Source organism: Ictidomys tridecemlineatus, chromosome 10 (assembly GCF_052094955.1).
Source record: "Ictidomys tridecemlineatus isolate mIctTri1 chromosome 10, mIctTri1.hap1, whole genome shotgun sequence".
NCBI classification, from domain to species: domain Eukaryota; kingdom Metazoa; phylum Chordata; class Mammalia; order Rodentia; family Sciuridae; genus Ictidomys; species Ictidomys tridecemlineatus.
In genome coordinates, this window is record NC_135486.1 from 15,386,291 (window position 1) to 15,406,570 (window position 20,280).

General features: G+C 36.9%; 2 protein-coding genes across 4 annotated transcripts in view; one reads left to right on the forward strand and one right to left on the reverse strand.

Moving 5' to 3' along the window:
* The window catches only part of Rgl1 (ral guanine nucleotide dissociation stimulator like 1), a 238,894-nt gene that overhangs the window by 9,555 nt on the left and 209,059 nt on the right, over positions 1–20,280 (forward strand). The window lies entirely within an intron of this gene.
* Apobec4 (apolipoprotein B mRNA editing enzyme catalytic polypeptide like 4) lies at positions 215–1,644 on the reverse strand. The gene is given in 4 exon segments (XM_021722701.3): positions 215–578; positions 581–638; positions 640–671; positions 674–1,644. Coding segments are annotated over 4 exon segments (1,062 nt in total). The 5' UTR covers positions 1,575–1,644; the 3' UTR covers positions 215–507.

The following is a 20,280-nucleotide window of genomic DNA, read 5'->3' on the forward strand; positions in this document are numbered from 1 at the left end:
ATTTTGAAATACTCTGGAAAAGGTAGGCTGCCTAAAATCTTCCATCCATAATGAACAATTAATGGAATGTTACTAGTTTACTCTTTGAGATAGCACTTAACATCAGTAACTTCAGGGTGTTTTATAATTTTATAGTAAATTTCTATGCTGAAACCAATTTAAGAAGCTGTTTAGTCCATGTTTTCTTTTTATTGGAAAGATGATTGGGTAGACTAACAATATTCCTAATCTTTACCAAAATATTAGCAAGGTATTAATGGTTCCATTTTATTATTATCACATTCAAAATAAAGGAGAGAGATCATGTTGTTTTATGGAAATATTTTAGATTAATTTAGAAAAAGTATGGTTTTAAAATAGTTGATATGGTATATAATTCAGTTTTTGCTCTTATGCATCAGTTAATCCTCATCTTTGATCAGATCTGAGAGAGAGATTTTCAGATTTTTGTTGCCCAGCTAGTAAGTCTCCTGGCACTTGGCTTCATGCATTCATAACATGTAGATTTTATTTTTGTTCTTTCTTCTTCTTCTTCTTCTTTTCCTCTGCCTCTTTGCTCCTTGCAAACCATTCTGATTTCCATTATCTTCCTTGGTCTTTCTGAGGTCTTTGTTTTCCTGGAGTGACATTTGAGGCAATATTTAAGTGCCTTACCACATTCCTGGGTTGTGAGGGTTTTGACCCACATGGATTGGTGGTAGGTCTCTATAAGGGACCAGCACAAAGACAATAGGATTCCTGAGGTCTGGAGTCACGCTGGACTGTGGTTGTCTACTTGTCCCTTGGAAAGACTGTACAGAGAGGACATGGTTTAAGGGGTAGTTCTGATTCTCTTTTTTCTGGGGAAGAGCATCTGTGAAGTAAGGTTTCACTCCTGTTATGGTGTTGATTTCATAAGCATTGTGCCGGTCAGCCAGGGCCCTCCCGGTTAAAATGGGCTGGAAAACAGCAGGTCCCGAGACACCACTGACAAAGTTGTCGAGAAGAGAGTGCCAGATCCCACCACTTATTGGGCTCAGAGTGACCTGGGGCCATAAACTGGCCAGGCTCCGAAGAGCCTCACGGTTCCACGCAGAGGCAGGAAATTCGTGCTCAGTGTGATAGAGCTGAGAAAAGTAAATACTAAGAGTGACGTCTGGGTGCGTCATCAGGAAATTGTACATTTTGCTGATGCAGCAGTGTTTGGCTTCATTACAAGGGGAGTTGTTGGAATACAGGATGATGTGCCTAATGCTGCAGTTGTTGTGCACAGCGGAGTCAAGATAACCATTTGTCTCAAAGAGCATTGATTCTGGGTGGGTATCATTCCCAGTGCAGTTGCTGGCATGGCCCTTTTGCACCAGGCTACCGGAAGAATTTTTGAGTTCATAAAATATGAGGTGTTTTGTTTGAGGATATGTTGGCCCATAAGGGAATCCAAAAATCTGATGAAATTCTGTGTAGGGGACTCTTGCTTCCTCACCTGTCCGAATATGGTAAGGACAGTTGGTGCAATCTAGAGAGAAGTTTAGCCAGTAATAAGGTTTGACTATTGTTCCACCATGTGCTAGGTATTCCTCATATAGTGGTTCCATTGCTAGTTTTATTGTCTTCTAGCTGCAAACCTAAATAGGGAAGAGAAACTATGTATAAAACCATCGCAGGAAAAACTGAAGGTCATGCATTAATTTGTTAAGCCCTACGGCTTTCATTGAAGGAAGTAGCAGAATAACTATAGTAGCATCTTTGACTCTAAAAGATAGTGACATATATGAATGGATTAAAAAGGTTAGGGTTTGTTATTCTTTATTGAGGTTCTAGGAGGGTAGGGAGGAGGCAAAAGAGAAATGCAGAATACAACTTTACCTGTCGCACAGATTCTGACTAAATAGAGCAAATGCGTTTAACAGCCAAGTTCTAGAAACAGACTGCCTTGTTCCAAATCTGGGCTCAGACACTTACCAGCCTAGTGGTTTTTGGTAAGTTATTCAATATCTGAGAGCCACAGCTTCCTTGTCTTCAAAGTGAAGACAACAATAGTACATAAGGTTGTCTTAGGATTTGAGTAGTAGAATACATAGAAAATGCCTCACTATGTGCCTGACATATAACAATGCTACGGGCCCCAGGTTATCCAGATGATTTCCATTTATGGAAATCCAAAGAAATAAGCATGGGTTATACATTTTGTTCATGATTTCTTCCTTTGTTGCTTCTCTGCATATAATAGTGTCTAACATATGTGCAGAGGTTTTAGTGTGCTTGCATTTGAAATGAGCTATTTCTTAAAACCATTAGCATAATATGGAGGTATTATTCTTTTAAGAAATGGACCATAGGGTAGGTTTTGCTAATGTAGTGACTTCTTGTATAATTGCCATCTGTAGGAGATGTGGCTCAGTGGTAGCATACTCACCTAGCATGGGCAGACCTTGGGTTCAATCCCCACCCCTGAAAAAAAAATTCTTACTTATACTGGAGAATGAAACTGACCAATATTGCTGTTATATTGTGTGCATGTATGGATTTGTAAGAACAAATCCCACCATTTTGTGTAATTATAATTCACTAATAAAAAGAAAAATAACAAAAAAAGGAATTGCTGATCGTGATTCTTTGGGTCATGGACACTCATCCACTGGCATTTGAGAGTCTTATTTATGGGGGTGGGACTTGTTAGAGGAAAATAACTCTTATGGAAAGCAAATATGGGTTGTTTATAATATTTCAAATCAATAGTTTCTGTGATATTAAACCCTACATGTTAAGATCTGAAAGGAATGGTTTTTTTCCCTTCTTGTTTCCAAACAGCTACCTAGCATTATAATGTAGTTTTTTTTTTTTTTAAATACTGATGTACAAGGAGAAAAAAACCTATCAGTTTGTATTGCAATCACTGATAACAGGTCTATTCCCACCAAATACATGTATATGCTGAAGACTGAACCCAGGGCCTCACATATGATAGGGAAGCGCTCTACCACCAAGCTACATCCTCAGCACTAAAGTTATGTTTTATACCCTGCTTTTTCAGTTTATATTGTGTCATAGCATTTCCCCATTCTTTGAAATACACCATTCATGGCCAATTAGAATTTTATGATATAATTATAACATTCAGTTTCTTGCCTCTTTTAATTATTATAAATGACTGATGAATATTTTTATAAATTGTTTATAACTGATTCTTAATGTAGATTACTATGAAGTCTTAGTATTAGGTCAAACTTTGTCAAATTATCCTAGGAAATTATACTAATCTTATCAGATTCTTTCGCATTGATGTTTATTACCCCATTTGCCAGTCTAATAAGTGATATTGGTGTCTTCCTGATGTTATAATATATACCTTCTTTTCTATTCCTAGTGAGGTTGAACTATTTCACATGCTTATTGGTCTATAGTGTTTATTCTTCTATGAAACATTCTTGATTGTTTACCTATTTTTTTCAAAGTTTTTCTTATTGATTTGCCAAAGTTCTTTATGCATCACAAATATTATCTCATTTTTTAAAAAATATTTTACCTGGTTTATAGAGCCTTTACTTATGCTGATATTTTAAATTGGACCAAATTTTACATTTTTATGTTGTCCAATCTTATCTTTCACTTTATTTCTTCCTGTTGTATTTAGAAAACCCTTTCTCATCAAAGCACAATTAAATATTCTTCAGGGCTGTGGCTCAGTGTAGAGTGCTTGCCTAGCACAGGTGAGGCACTTGGTTCAATCCTTAGCACCACATAAAAATGAAATAAAGATATTGTGTCCACCTACAACTAAAAAACAAATATTAAAAAAATCTATATTTTTTTGTTTATAATTTCATTGTTTACATTTAACTTTGCCCAGATAGCAAAACAAATAAGGCAGAAAACACAAATGAGATAAAACTGACCATTGCAACAAAATATATTTTTCATTTTTCAAAATCTAATTGAACACATTTCAAATATTTATTATGGCTTTCCACATGAAAGCACTTTGATCAATTGTGTCTTCTTCAGCCTAGATAAGCTCTGTCATTGCTGTATTTGATGCAGCTTGTATTTGAAAGGCTGAGAGCTACAGAATTCCTCTGTTAATCCTGTCCTGGGAAGAAAATATTTTAAGAGACTTGATCCAGCTGTGGGTGAAATGTGGCTTCATTCCTGTCACTGGTATCCTATGGCTAATATCCCTACAGTAGCTCTGGTAGCATGTATCCACCAGACTGCAGATTTCTCCCAATTTCTGCCATGTCAGCTTAGTCCACAGGGTTGGGCATTTGTTTCCATTTCCTCCTTAATGCTGTATTTTCCTGACGCAACTGAATTCCTGCCCTTGAGGCTTCTTGGCCTTTGTAAGAGGTTTTCCTCCAGCAAACTGGATCTAATCCCTGATGTGGGCCCATCTTTTGGAACCTAATACTAATTCCTGAGTGTTGTTTTCTCTCTTGATCTCCTTTCAGCCTTGCTCATCAGACTGCATCTCTCTGGTTATCAAAACTTGATGAAATCAAGCTCTCACTTTTTTGAATATTGTGCCCTCAATGTGGCGAGCCGCTGAGTGGCACACCCAGTGTTCAGGTTGCCATTGAGATTACAAATCCAGCCCACCCACAGAAAATTTGCAGATTGACTTGGCTAAAATGTTATGGAAACCATGCCAAGAGGCCCTTTTCTGCTTAATTATTGTATTTTAAGCTGGTGTACGTGTGAAATTAACTCTATCTATGGTCTCATAATTACCCTTTAGGAAAGCAAAAGTTTTTGTGTCTGAAGATAAAGGCAGCAAAATGGAAATTCCTGATTGCTTTTTTGAACAATCCTTTCCTTACCTCTCACTTTTTTTTTCTATTTTAGCCATAAGATACATGTTTCTATTTTAGTGAGATCTTCTGAGCAGTGGCTTTGATATAAGAGGGGGACTCTCATTCTTGTGAGGGCTTTTCAGTGTCAACCAACCATGGTTCCCTGATGATGAAGTCTTTACTTTTTCTAGTGTCCCCCACCCCCCAGCTCTTTTCACCCTTTTCAGAGTAAGCAGAAAAGAATTCCTGTTCCTTTGAGCTCTTAAAGAATTTTAAGTGCTCCTTATTTCACTAGTCATTGATCACAGACTATCTTTATTGTTAACCTTTGATGTCTGTCCTTTCATTCTCCCCTAACCAGGAGGGATGTGCTTTGTTGTAGCCCAGGGCCTACCTTAGCGACCCTGACCAGTTCACAAGCCAGGTGCCTTCCCCTGGCAGCCTGCATCCCTCCTGCTGAGTCCTTCACCTTCGGCTTTGTCTGTGCTTGGGAAGTGCCTGTCACCCTCTGTGGAGCAGATCAGCTGGCAGTGAGAACTAGAGACCTGTTAGAGCCCAATCTGCTGGAGGATGCTCTCTCACATCCAACTGTGAGTGGCCCTGGACTGGGGCCCTGGACTGGGGCCATGGGAGGACAGCCCTTTCTTAGTTTAACATAAATGAACCACCCGCAAGGACAGTCTGCTCTCCTTTCACCCAGCTAGGATTTAGTGAGTACTGTCAAAGCACAGTTCGCACAAGAGTGATTGGAGAACGAAGTTTGCCCTTCGCAATCTGGGCACAATCTGTTAGCAGCTAAAAACAAATGTTAGCAGTTATAATTACCATCATTTTGTCTCCAGGCTTGGATCACATTCCAGGTGTTATGGGAGATGGTCCTTTTTCTTTTTCTCTCCTTAAAGTTCCATGTCGTTTCTAGTAGCTGTAGAGGGCAATCGTGCTGTAAAGATTCCCCTCCTAACTAAGTTCAGGACTCTTTTGCAGTGTGTGTCTAATAGTTCATTTGAACTTTGCTGTCCCAAGTTAAAAAGACCTTGCTGAGGTGTGGCTGCCTCTAAGAACACTGTTGAATTGGTGCCATGGTAACGTTTGCAAAGTAGCTACTGCTAGGATACCGTTCTGACACTTATTACTTTATTTGCATATTAAACCACCTGTTCCAAAGATGAAAATATACATGACTGCATATTCCAGTCTGAATAAAAAGATGGTGTTTGACTATTTCAGTGAACTTGCTAGGGTTTTTCTCCTTGAACGAATCGAGTCTGAGGTTCCCTGCTCAGCACCTTCCTCCTGGCTTCACTAGGTGGCTGGCATGGGGCATGGACAAGATTTGCAGATTCTGTTTCTTGCGAAGGTGCCAAGGCCTCTTCTTGGGAGGCTTGGCTTGACTTCCGGGTAAGGGTGACACTTTGAACTCAGAGGTCCACAGTCCCGGAAGGAGGAGGAGCTCTTCAGTTTGTGCAAACCTAAGTTATTATGTGTTAGCAGTTTCTTTCCTGTATGAAATTCCCAGGGAGACTCCTACTATTGGTATGTACATAGTTCTCTTCCTTGTAAGACAAGCTTTGCTCCCAGATCAGATGTAGCCCTTCCCCCAAGGCCGATGGAGGAGCCACTGGCCCTTCTCCATTGTTTCTCCCTCCTCCCTTCCACCACTCACTATTTTCTAGACGCTAGACATATTGATAATCATGATTCAATGTGCTCTCTCATTGCTCTTCTGGGGCTAGTTGAATGAGTGAGTGGTGGTGGTGGTCATGCATGTCATGTCCATTAGTTAACTACCAGAAGTCCATGAGCATCTGTACTCTAAAAACAACTCCTGAGGGATAATTAGCACCCAGAACGCACATTCTGCCTTCTTGCAGTGCCTATTATTGCAAATGTCCTCTTTTGCCTAAGTGGCTTCTTCTAGGCTGGATATTTTACTTGACCTCTGAGCTTTCTGAGGGTATCAGGGGGGGCTCGTGGGCTCCCCAGGGAGTTTAGTTTTTAGTTCTGTTTTCCCCAGGTTTTCTTTGGTGCCTGCTCCATTGCATCTCATGCCATCCCCTCCTTTGCCATGGATCATGTCCTTGTTCCCATTGTTGCCTCCATTTCGTAGCATTTCCTAATTGAATGAACTTGAAAATATAAAACTGAAAGTTGATCCTCATAGCTTATCTTTAATTTTAACCCTAATAAATGATACGTCATTGTAAAATATTTAAAAAGTCTTACTTATAAAAAGTTGTTCTGATAGTTCCGTAACAATGTTTTTGCTATCAGGCTCCAGGGAGGGGAGAAAAAGAAAGCAGCCCTGTGCCATCATTCATGTGTCCTGTGCACCTTCAATGGTGGGTTAGAAGCCTAGTGCATGATCCAATAAGCAAGTTAAACCTAAAGAAAAAGGAAAAATGAGACTCTATCCATTAGGACATCAACCAGTACAATTTTAGGATGATTTTAGGGATAGGCAACTCAAGTAGCCAACATTTAAAAAAATTTAAAAATTTTAATTGCCACATGATAATTGTACATATTTATGGAGGTCAACTCTGATAATTTCCATACTCGTGTACACTGTGTAATGATCCAATAAAGGTAACTGGCCTAACCATCACTTTAAACATTTTTATTCCTTTGGGCTGGGAACATTCAAAATGCTCTCTTCTGAAAAGCTTTAGTAGTCGTTGTCAACTCTTGTTCCCCTCTCCAATTGCACCCTGTGGCTGTTAATGATTCCGTCAGTGTCCTCCATTCTCCACACACTTTGGTAACCATGATTTTACTCTCTACTTCTACGAGATAAACTTTTTAGGCTTCGACATCTGAGAATGTATGATTTTTTTCTTTCTATGCCTGACTTATTTCACTTGAAAATAAGTGATGGGACTGTGCCATCCATTTTGCTATAGATGACAGGATTTTGTTCTTTTTGAAGGCTGAATATTATTATATTATGTAAATATACCACATTTTCTTTTTTCCTTTATCCATGATGGACACCTAAGTTGATCCCATATCTTGGTGATTGTGAATAGCAGTAAATGTGTGAATGCTGTTTCTATGACGTGCTTATTCCATTTCCTTTGGCTGTATATATACCATAATGAAATCGCTCAGTCATCTGGGAGTTCTAGTTCTAATTTTTTGAGGAAACTCCATGTTGTTTTAGATAATGTCTGTACTAATTTACATTCCCATCAGCAGTGCAGGAGAGTCCCTTTTCTCTGCATCCTTGCAGACATTTGTATTTTTTGTCTTTTTGGTAACAGCCATTCTATCTAGGGTGAGACAAATTGAGGTTCGTTGTGATTTTGATTTGCATTTCCCTGATGATCAGTGATAGTGAACATTTTTGCATGAACTTGTTGGCCATTTGTATATCTTCTTTTGAGAAAAGTTGACTCAGATCATTTAATAATCCATTTTTAATTGGATTATTTTTTTGCTGTTGAGTTCCTCACATATTCTGAATGTTACTCCCTAATTGAATAATTTTCAGATGTTTTCTCCTCTTCTGTAGGCTGTCTCTTCACTCTGTTAATTCTTTTCTTTGCTTGTCATTTGGGGTCATATCTAAAAATTATTTTCCCAGATCAATTTCCTGAAGCATTTCTCTGTTTTCTTCTAGTATTTTCACAATTTGGGGTCTTATATGTAAGTCTTTGATCCATTTTGAATTGATTTTTTGTATAGTGCCAACATGTTTCTTTTTCTTTCTTTCTTTTCTTTGATGCTGGGTATTGAATTGAACCCAGGGCACTTTACCACTGAGCTATATCCCCAGCCCTTTTAATTTTTAAAAAATTTGAGACAGAGTCTTGCTAACTTTTCCAGGCTGGCCTTGGATTTGGAATCTTCCTGTCTCAGCTTCCCACATCACTGGGATTATTAGTGAGTGCTACTGTATCTGGCACAGTGCCAACATTTTTCAAAGATAGTTTTCTGATGTATGTGGGAAGTCTCCAAGGAAGATTGACTTTGCAAAGTTCCATATAGGTTGCACAGAATGACTTAAAGTGGATTTTTTTCATGTCACAAGGAAACATGGTCTTTGGCTTGGATCCTCTTCATAATTACTACTAAGAAGATACCTACAGAGAAGGAAGAGCTTGGCAAAAAGCCTCTGGCTTCTGAAACAGACTCCATTCTTCTCTCTTTTGTTAATCAGACATGTTTCATCTTTGTTCAGATGAGGTGTAATGTGTATTATCAAAGTAAAACTACTATGTGATTATAATGGAGATTTATGAAGGCCAAGATCTCCAAACATTACATTTTAAAAGACTTTTACTCAGTTTTACCACTCCATAAATTATTAATCTACATTCTGGCAACGTAATTGGAAATATATCCAGGATGGCTTGTGTCTTGCTAATTGCTGCATTTGAAGTGATGTTCTCTCTGGGTGACAAGGATTAAAATAATTTATATTTTATTGCTACAATTTTAAAACTTTTATTTGAACACAGATGTGCTTTAATTAATTGCATAATTCATTGCTTTGTTGCAGTTTGGGTGACACTTTGGTCGCCCACATTCATTTATCAGTAATAAATTCCCTGAAAACAGGGAATGAATTTAAAAAGCAAGCATGAAATAGAGAAAGACAGAGGCCTTGCTAGATTTCACAGAGCTTACTGGGTAATTAGATGGGAAAGACAGAATAGGAAATGCTTTGAGGTTGAGAGACAAAAAAAAGCTTCAGGTTGCTCTTCTACCTACAGGTCATAAACAAAATGGCCACACGGTGGCAGCAGAGTCTTAACAGTGCACAGCTTTCTCTGGGATCACCCACTCCTGCTAATGCCACAGACTCAGAATTCCTCCTTGTTGATTTCCCCTATTTCCCTACGGAAACAGAACAAATGTTGGAATTAAAGGTGACTCCTAAAACTATGCTGGGGAAGCTTAAGATGGTGAAGGCACCATCTCTTCTTCTGTATGGATGCTTTAAATAAGGCTTCAACTTGTGTGGTAGGACCCCAGTAAGTTTAAAGCCATCATATACTAACACTTGTTAAAAGTTCAATAAAAATAATTTTACAGAATAAATAGCAATAAAGACATTGAAAACACAATCCCCTTTTCTATAATTCATTCAATAAATATAAACATCTATAAAAATTTTTAATTACCTTTCAGTAAATAAAAATCTAACACTATTTTTGCTTTTGTTTCCTGTGATTTTGGTGCCATATTCAAGAAATCGTTGTTAAGACCAGTGCGATAAAGCTTATATCTCCTATTTTTTCTAGAAGTTTTAGTTTTAAGTCTCAATGTTTTGAAATTTAATACATTTCAAGGTGATTTTTGTGTGTGGTGTAAGATGAGGGTCCAGTTTCATTCTTTTGCTTTGGGTATCTAGTTTTCTCAGGAGTGTTGGTTGAAGAGACTCTTCTTTCCCCATTGTGTAGTTCTGGCACACTTGTTCCAGGTCATCTGACAGTATGTGCTTAAGTTTACTTCTGGGCTCTCTTTTCTGTTTTTTTTTTTTTGTTTGTGTTTTTTAATATTTATTTGATGGTAGATAGACACCATATCTTTATTTATTTATTTTTATGTGGTGCTGAGAATCGAACCCAGTGCCTCACACATGCAGGGCAGGTGCTCTACCACTGAGCTACAACCCCAGCCATCTTTTCTGTTTTATTGGTCTATGTAAATGTAAACAGACCAAACATAAGATAGAAAAAAGAGAATTGTAAAAAACTATATGTACTATTTATAGAAAGTATGTACATAGGTAATTAGCATAGAGAATCACTATTACTATCATTATATCCCAAATTGTAATTAAATAAAAAAGTTATGAAGAAGGTAGTAAATCTCTCTATTTACTATCCGGAATACACACATTTTACAAACACTTTGTATATTTACTTTTTAAGTTTTTATTATGACCAACTAGCTTTCTTCATGTTTATTATTTTATCTAGTCTATGTTGAATTCATTATAGCACTATTTGTAGGATATAATGTATATCTAACCTATTCCATATTCCTCTAATATTATTATAATGAAGAAAGCCAGTCTCAAGAAGTATACAGATGGGAATATAGAAAGAGATTTTAAAGCAACTTAAACTCAAGTTATTCATTTTTTTTAAAGAGAGAGAGAGAGAAATTTTTTTTAATATTTATTTTTTTAGTTTCGGTGGACACAACATTGTTATTTTATTTGTATGTGGTGCTGAGGCTCGAACCCAGCACCCCATGCATGCCAGGGGAGCACGCTACCGCTTGAGCCACATCCCCAGCCCAAGTTATTCATTTATAATCCTTTATTAGTGATCAGTCTTAACAGTTTACTCTGTTAGATTATATTAAGTTTAGAGACTCATGGAAAAAGACACCCACAGAATGGTCTACGTAAGCAAGCAGGTGTTTCCATCCTTATATCAAATAAAGTAGACTTCAAGCCAAAGTTAATCAAAAGGGATAAAGATGGACATTTCATACTGCTTAAGGGAACCATGCATCAACAAGACATAACAGGGGCTGGGGATGTGGCTCAAGCGGTAGCGTGCTCACCTGGCATGCGTGCGGCCCGGGTTCGATCCTCAGCACCACATACCAACAAAGATGTTGTGTCCGCCGAGAACTAAAAATAAATATTAAAAAAATTCTCTCTCTCTCTCTTAAAAAAAAAAAAAACAAAACAAGACATAACAGTTATAAATACATATGCCCCAAACGGAACATCTACGTTCGTCAAACTTTTCTCAAGTTCAAGAGTCAAATAGATCACAACACAATAATTCTGGGTGACTTTAACACACCTCTTTCACCACTAGATAGTCAAACTTTTCTCAAGTTCAAGAGTCAAATAGATCACAACACAATAATTCTGGGTGACTTTAACACACCTCTTTCACCACTAGATAGATCTTCCAAACAACAGCTAAACAAAGAAACTATAGAACTCAATAATACAATCAATAACTTAGATTTAACCAACAAATATAGAGTGTATTATCCATCAGTGAGTGAATACACTTCTCAGCAGCACATGGATCCTTCTCTAAAATAGACTGTATGTTATGCCACACAGAAAATCTTAGTAAACACAAAAAGGTAGAATACTACCCTGCATTTTATCAGACCACAATGGAATGAAATTAGAAATCAATGATAAAATAAAAAATAAAATCTACTCTTAACACCTGGAGACTAAATAATATGTTATTGAATGAACAATGGGTTGCAAAAGATATCAAGGAGGAGATTAAAACATTCTTAGAGGTTATATTAAGTTTAAATCATATATCAGTGAAAGGCATGGATTATGGCTCCATGAATTTCCTAGGCATGTGTCTTTCTTTGAGAGAGAATAAAAATTTCCAACATTCTATCAATTTCATCTGTTATTTGACAATCACTTTTTGCAGATGTCAAAATCATTACCTGCTTCATTGACTGTGGTTGTTAAATTGTGAAACACGACATAACAATCTGTGGAAACTGTTCTTCCAAACTCGTAATATTTGTTTTGTCCTTTCAGTCATCTGCTACTGAAAAACATGTTGGTTTTCCTTCTTGTTGAAAATACTAGGATTATTAACATGCTGAAGATTTTAGACAAATAAGGTTGGCTATCCAATAAAAATCTTTAAAAATTTGGACCCAAACTGGTTTCTTATCCAGCAGAAACTCTTTTAAGAATTTATTTAAAATAGTTCAAACATTCTCCAATGTATCATAGAACTTTTCCCCTATGTTTCATAAACCTCAACATTAAATAATAATTGTTTATGACCAGCTTCTATATTATCACATAAAAGAAAAACCTCAAGTGCAATGCATTAGCCTTTATATAATCCATGGTTTTTACCATCATCCCTAATCACATTTTTTTTTCTTTGAAAAAATTTAATAAGATTAAACTTTTAGCCAGACAGACAAGGTAAAAAGAAGAGAATTTAAATAATCAAACAGAGTTAAAAGAATAATAGCTTTATGAAATTTTTTAAAATTTTATATATATTTCATATATGTATACATGCATATGCATGTATTCTCGTGGATGAAAATATATATTGCCAAGTTGCTTAGGGCCTCACTAAATTACTGAGGTTGGCTTTGTTTTGTTTTGTTTTTTTTTTTGAAAGTAAGTAGCTACCTTTATTCAGACATTCAAAACTATAAATCTTCTTTTCTAAAAAATATGAGGTTCTTATTTCTCTACCATGCATTCTTAACTGTTTGTTGGGTCACTTTAGAGAAAATAATAGACACAAAGTTACTCAGTTCCAATATGTCCAATTTTGAACCAAATGAACCTGCTACCATTGGAGTGGCCCAAAATTCTTATCATAAGTCCTCTGCTTTATTTATACTTATTTTCTATATTTTTGTTCCAGAGAATAGTTTGTAAAAATAGAAAAAGAAGTAAGGTGGCAACTGCGGTAAGGAAAAGAGTTTCTCAAACTAAGATGGAAACAATGAATGTGTTGAGAAAGGTGGTCAAATTCTGGATGTGTTTGAAGCCAAAGCCACTAGAATATCCTTTCCCATTATATGTGAAGGGAGAAAAAGAAAAAGATGAAAGACAAGTCCAAAGATTTTGTTGTTAGCAAAATTAAGGATGGAGCCACCATTAACTGAGTAGGAAGGTCTGGAAAGCTTACTTTGAAGTATCTAGTCAACACAAAAGAGGAGATGTTGAGGAGGCAGTTGTAGGTGTGGGTATAGAGCTCATTGGAAAGTTTGTACAAAATATACATTTCCTAATCACATTTTGTAATTCAGCTGTCTTCATAGGAAGGCTTTCTTGATGAAGGAAGCAGTGTGTTGCTTTACATCTGACTCAAGCTCCCTAATTTGCATTACTCTGGACTGTTTCCTCCTGTCATTGCAGCTGTGTCATCAGAACCTTCTCCTACAAGAATCTTATATTAAAAATCACATTTTTAAAGATTAATCATATACTTGGATATCAGGATGTACCAAATTTCCATAAAAGTTTCTAAATGCTTTTATTTCTGTTCTTACCTTGTTGCATACTGGTAACAATGTATGGGCTTGCAGGGCTCACAGACCCAGGTTGGAGTGATCATGCTTTGATGGACTTTGACCTCCTTAAGTCATTGTGAACTTCTATTCTGGCTAGTGAGTGACCTTTCCAGAAAGATTCGTGCTAATTCCATTAAATTATTTTTTGGGGGGTACTGGGGGTTGGACTCAGGGGCACCCGACCACTGAGCCACATCCCCAGCCCTATTTTGTATTTTATTTAGATACAGTTGTTTAGCACCTTGCTTTTTGCCGAGGCTGGCTTTGAACTTGGGATCCTCCTGCCTGAGCCTCCTGAGCTGCTGTGATTATAGGCATGCGCCACTGTCCCCGGCTCCACTAAATTTTATTTAGGTTTATTACTCTGGCTACTTTATTGTATAAATAATGAAGAATTTTTAAAATTTAACAACTGAATTTTTATTGCATCTATTTACAGTGTACAGCATGATGTTTTTTATGTGCATATACATAATGAAATGATTACTACAGTCCAGAAAATCAATATATTTTATCTCCTCACGTTTTTTTTTTTTTTTTTTTTTTTTTTGTGTGTGTGTGTGTGTGTTAAGAGTACCTGAAATCTATTCTCTTAGCACATTTCCAGGGCACAATATTATTAATTTATTCATCTTATATAACCATAACTTTATATACTTTGACCTGCATCTCCCTATACCTCCATCTCTGCTTTTGGTAAGTGATGTTCTACTCTGTTTCTATGTGATTAGCTCTTTAATGATTCCACATGTAATGACTTATTTCACTTATCATACTGTCCTCTGGGTTTATCCAGGTTTTTGTAAATGGTAGCATCTCTTATTTAAAGCTGAATATTTCAAATAAACATATGCTATACACACACACACACTATCAATTTCCTATATATATATCACATTTCTTTGGTTTGAAAAGAGTCTTTTCATTCACCAGCAGACATTTAAGTGTGTGTATATTGGTTACTATGAGTAAATATTGCTGTAATGAACAAAGGACTGATGATGTATCTATGAAGTGCAGATCTCATTGCCCTTGTATATTTACCCAGAAGGAGTATTGCTGGGTTACGTGGTAGCTCTGTTTTTGTTTTCCTGAGGATCCTCTATCTTGTTCTTCATGACTGTACTAATTTCATTCACCCCAGTGGTGCCGTAAGGTTCTAATTTGTCTAAGTCCCCATCAGCACTTGTCATTTATTTATTTAAAATAATGGTCATCCTGCCAGGCGGGAGGTGATACCTCATTGTGGTTTTGGTTTGCGCTTCCTGACGATTAGTGATGTTGAGCCCTGTTTTGTGTACTTGTTGGCCATTTGTATGTTCTCTTTAGGAAAATGTCAATTCAGGTCCTGTGCCCATTTTTAGGTGGAGTTAGTTATTTCTTTGCTATTGAGTTATGTTATTTCTTATATATTTTGAATATTAATGCCTTATTATATGTATGGTTTGAAAAGAGTCTTCATTTTGTTGATTGTTCTTGTTGTCTAGAAGCTTTTTAGCTTGATACAGTCTTCTTCTTATTATTATTTTTGTTGTTGTTGATGTTGTTTGAGCTTTGGGTGTGATTTCCAAAAAAAGTCATTACCAAGGCCAATGTCAAGGAGCTTTTCCCCAGCTTTCTTCTAGGAGTTTTATGGTTTCAGGTCTTATGTTTAGGTCTTTAATCCATTTTAAGTTGGTTTTTATGTGTACTGTAAGATAAGGGTCCAGTTTCATTCTTTTGTATCTGGTATCCAGTTTTCCTATACTATATTGAAGAGACTTTTCCCACGATGTATTTCTGGTGTACTTGTTGAAAATTAGATGATCTTGGGCTGGGGATGTGGCTCAAGCAGTAGTGCGTTCGCCTGGTATGCATGCGGCCCAGGTTCGATCCTCAGCACCACATACAAAGATGTTGTATCCGCCGATAACTAAAAAAAATATATATATATATTAAAATTCTCTGTCTGTCTGTCTCTCTCTCTCTTAAAAAAAAAGAAAAAAAAAGAAGATGATATATATGCTTGGGTTTTGTTTCTGGGCTCTCTATTCTGTTCCATTGGTCTGTATGTCCATTTTAATGCCAGCACCATAAAAGTTTCCATGCTGTTTTAATTACTTTAGCTTTGTATATAATTTGAAGTCAGAAAGTATGATGCCTCTAACTCTGTTCTTCTTTTTCAAGATAGCTTTGTCTATTTGGGGTCTTTTGTTTTCCAAATAAATTTTAGAGTTTATAAAAAATGCCCTTGGGATTTTGACAGGGGATTGTGTTGGATCAGTATATCACTTTAGGTAATACAGACATTAATTCTTTCCACGTATGAATATGAGACATCTTTTGATTTACTTATGTCTATTCAATCTCTTTCATCAATGTTTTGTAATATTTGGTGTATCGATCTTTTACCTCACTGTTAAATTTATTCTTAGGTATTTTATTCTTTGTGATAAACAGAAATGTTTTCTTGATTTCCTTTTTGGATACATTGTTATTGGTAGAAAAAGATACAATAACAATTTGTTGATTGTGGGAAGAGTAACTTAATGAATTTGTTTTGTGGATTCATTAGGATTTTCTTCGTATAGAATCCTGTTATCTATAAACAGGAATAATCTTGTTTCCTTCCTTCTAATTTAGATGCCTTTTATTTCTTTTTCTTTGTCTTCTGGTACTTCCAGGACTATGTTTAAAGTGGGCGTCTTTGTCTTGTTTTGGCTCTTAGAGGAGAAGCTTTCCATTTCCCTCCATTGATTGTTAGGCTGGTTATGGGCTTTTTATAAATGGCCTTTGTTGTGTTGAAAAAATGTCTTCTATATCTGTTTTTTTTTTAAATCACGAAAGGATGTTGAAGTTTGTCATGATTTTTAAAGATGATCATGTAGTTTTTTTATTCTGTTAGTATGATGTCTCATCTTGATTGATTTGCGTATGTTGCATCCAAGTAAATCTTACTTGGTGATGATGTGTGATCTTTGTGATTTGTTGAATTTGGTTTGCTGTTATCTTATTGAGGATTTTTGCATCTATGTCCATTAGTGATATTGACTTCTTGTTATAGTTTAGATCTTAGTTGTCCCCCAAAAACTCATGTGTTGAAGGCTTGGTCCCCATTGCCAGAGTGGTTTCAGAGCTGGGGCTGCTGGGGATGATTAAATGCTGAGGACCCTGACCTCATGAATGGATTAATTCATTTTTTAATTCATAGCTTAATAGGCTTGGAGGAAAGCTATATTATAAAATCTCTTCTTTCTGCACCCCAGCTGTCATGAGGTGAGCAGCTCTGCTCTGTCACTTGCTCCCTGCCATGATGTTCTGCCTCACCATAGTTCCATAGAGATTGGGGCCAACTGATCAATGAACTGAAACCTCTAAAACTGAGCCAAAAGAAATCTTTCTTCCTGTTTAATAGTTCATCTCAGGTATTTTGTCACAGTAACAAAGAGCTGACTAACACACCTGCAGATTTTTTTTAATGGAGTTTTTGATATTGGTATCAGAATGATACTGGGAAATGATGAAGAATTTAAATGAAAACATAATTCAGTAAGTATAATTTACTGAATTCCTATTCTGGGACAAAATCTCTATATGCTTAATATCCCTAAAAGGTGGATATTATAATAATTGACATTTAACAGATGAGGAAATTTAAGCTCAGAGTTGGTTACTCAAGACCACACAGTGAGTAATTGACAGAACTGGGTAGAGTGGCTGGGAGCACTCTAATCCCGGGGGTAAACTCTTTCCTTTATGGCCTAAGTCCTCTGTTACATCCTACTTTTTGAGCAAAGACAAAATGATTTCCAATGTTATTACTTAATTTTAAAGTAAATGAAAAAAATATCACTTCAAAAGTGAGATAACGATAAAGTTAAGAAAGAAAAGAAAATGTAGGAAAATCATGTCACGATGAGGATACATAGAAAATAGCTGCAAGTGTTTCTGGGAAAAGGGAAAGAAAGTGTTTAACTTTACTGAGAAATAGTTTACATATAATAAAGTGGACCTGTATTAAATGTGTAGTTCTATGAGTTTTGACAAATGTATATATACTTCTGTGATAATAAAAATACTGAGCATCTCCATCAACCCCAAATATCTGTTGGGCTCCTTCAGTATTGCACCCTCCACAATGGCTCTAGGCAAACAATATCTATTTGATATTACTATGGGTTAGATTTTTTCCCCCCAAAGTTTCACATGCAGATGCTCCTCTACTTATGGCGAGGTTTTATCCTAATTAGTTTATTGTGTGTTAAAAATATCATAGGTTGAAAGTGCATTTAATATACCTAACCTACTGCATGTGGCAACTCAGTAGGATGGTACACTGAAAGGTATTGGTTCTTTACCCTGGAGATGGTATGGCTCACTGGAAGCTGCCCAGATTCTCAAGAAAGTATTATTCTGTATATTATTAGCTTGAGAACAGATAAAAATTCAGAATTTGCCGGGTGTGGTGGAACATGCCTATAATTCCAGCATCTCGGGAGGCTGAGGCAGGAGGATCCTGAGTTCAAATTCAGCCCCAGCAAAAAATGAGGCACTAAGCAACTCAGTGAGACCCTGTTGCTAAATAAAATATAAAATAGGGTTGGGGGTGTGCCACAGTCTGGCTGGGCACAATTCAGGAGCCACTAATCAAGCAGAAATGAACTTTATTTTTAGAACACACACACCGCACCACCCGAGCTCTTTAGGAATTCCCTCAGAGCCCAACTGCCATCACGGCTTCCCACAAGCCTCTCAACCCCACCCCTTCCTGCTCTTGAGGCCGATTGGCTGGATTGTGTGGGCAGAGCCAAAAAAGTCCCCCAATGAGCAGCTCCGTGGTGTGAAAGGGTGGGGAAACAGCCCAATGAACATCACCTAGAGGAGCCAATCATCACCTGACAGCTGGAAGTTTGCTGGGGCCCCTTCGGCTGTGGTTCTCAACAGGGATGTGACTCAGCCGTCAAGTGGTCAAGTGCCTCTGAGTTTAATTCTCAGTACCCACCCCAAGAAATTCAGAATTTGAAGTGTAGTTTCTACTGAATGACTGTTGCTTTCACATCATGTAAAGTTAAAAAATCATAAGTTGATCTCTTGTAGGTCCAGACTGTCCATAAATGGAATCATAAAGCATGAAAACTCTGGCTTCTTTTGCTTCTCAGTCCTCATAATGTGCTTGAGCTTCACTGATGTGATTGTGTATCCATAATTAATTCTTTTTTAAAAAAAATCAACTTAGTTTTAGAGCAGTTTTAGGTTCATGGTAAAATTGAGGGGAAGTTTCCTGAACCTCCACCTTGTTCACATCCGGCACTGCAGTGGTGTATTTGTTAAAAGCCAGGAGCCCACACTGATTCTTCATTACTGCTCGGAAGTCCATGGTTTACAGTAGAGTTCACTCTTGGTTTTGTTCTTGAACACATGCACAATGGCAGGCACCCTCTATTGCAGTATCATACAGAACAGTTTCACTGCCCTGAAAGTCCTCTGTGTTCTGCTTGTTCGTCCCACCTCCTCACAACCAGAGGTAACCAAAGTCTTTTTACATCTCTGCAGTTTTGCCTTTTCCAGAATGTCATATAGTTGGAATCATAGAGTGTGTGGCCTTCTCAGGTTGGCTTCCTTCACTTAATATGTATTTGAGGATTCTTTATGTCTCTTCATGGCTTGATAGTTTATTTCTTTTTTTGTGCTTAATAATTCATTATCTAGATGTACCACAGTTTATTTATCCATTCACCTACTGAAGTTCATCTTGGTTGCTTCCATGGTTTGGCAGTTATGAATAAAGCTGTGTGCAGGGTTTTTTGTTGTTGTTGTTGATGTAAGCTTTCAGTAAATATTAAGGAGCATGATTGCTGGGCCATACAGTAAGACTATGTTTAATTTAATAAGAAATCACCAAACTGCCTTCCAGAGTGTACTATTTTGCATTCCCACCAGCAATGGCTGTGAGTTCTTGTTCTCCACATCCTCACTGGTATTTGGTAGTGTCAGTGTTTTGGATTTTGACTATTGTAATATGTGTATAGTGGTGTCATGATGTTTTAATTTGCAGTTCCCTAAGAACAAGTGATGTTGATATATCTTCTCATATGCTCATTTCACATCTTGGTTTTGGTAAAATGTCTGTTCAGGTGTTTTCCCCAGATTTAACTGGGTTGTTTTCTTATGGCTAAGATTTGAGAGTTCTTTGTACATTGCAGATATCAGTCTTCTATTAAATGTGCCTTTTGCAAATATTTTATCCTGTCGTTTGGCTTGAATGAGAGTTCATTCTCTTGACATTGTCCTTCATAGATCAGAAGTTTTAAATGTTAATGAAGTTCAACGTATCAATTATTTCTTTCATGGATTATGCTTTTGGTGCTGTATCTAAAGTTACTACCATATCCAAGGTCACCTAGATGTTATCCTATGTTGTCTGCTCAGAGTTTTAGAATATTGCATCTTACATGGAGTGCTGTAATTCATTTTTAAATATGCGAACATCCAGTCTCAGCACCCATGAAAAGACTGGCTTGGCTCCATT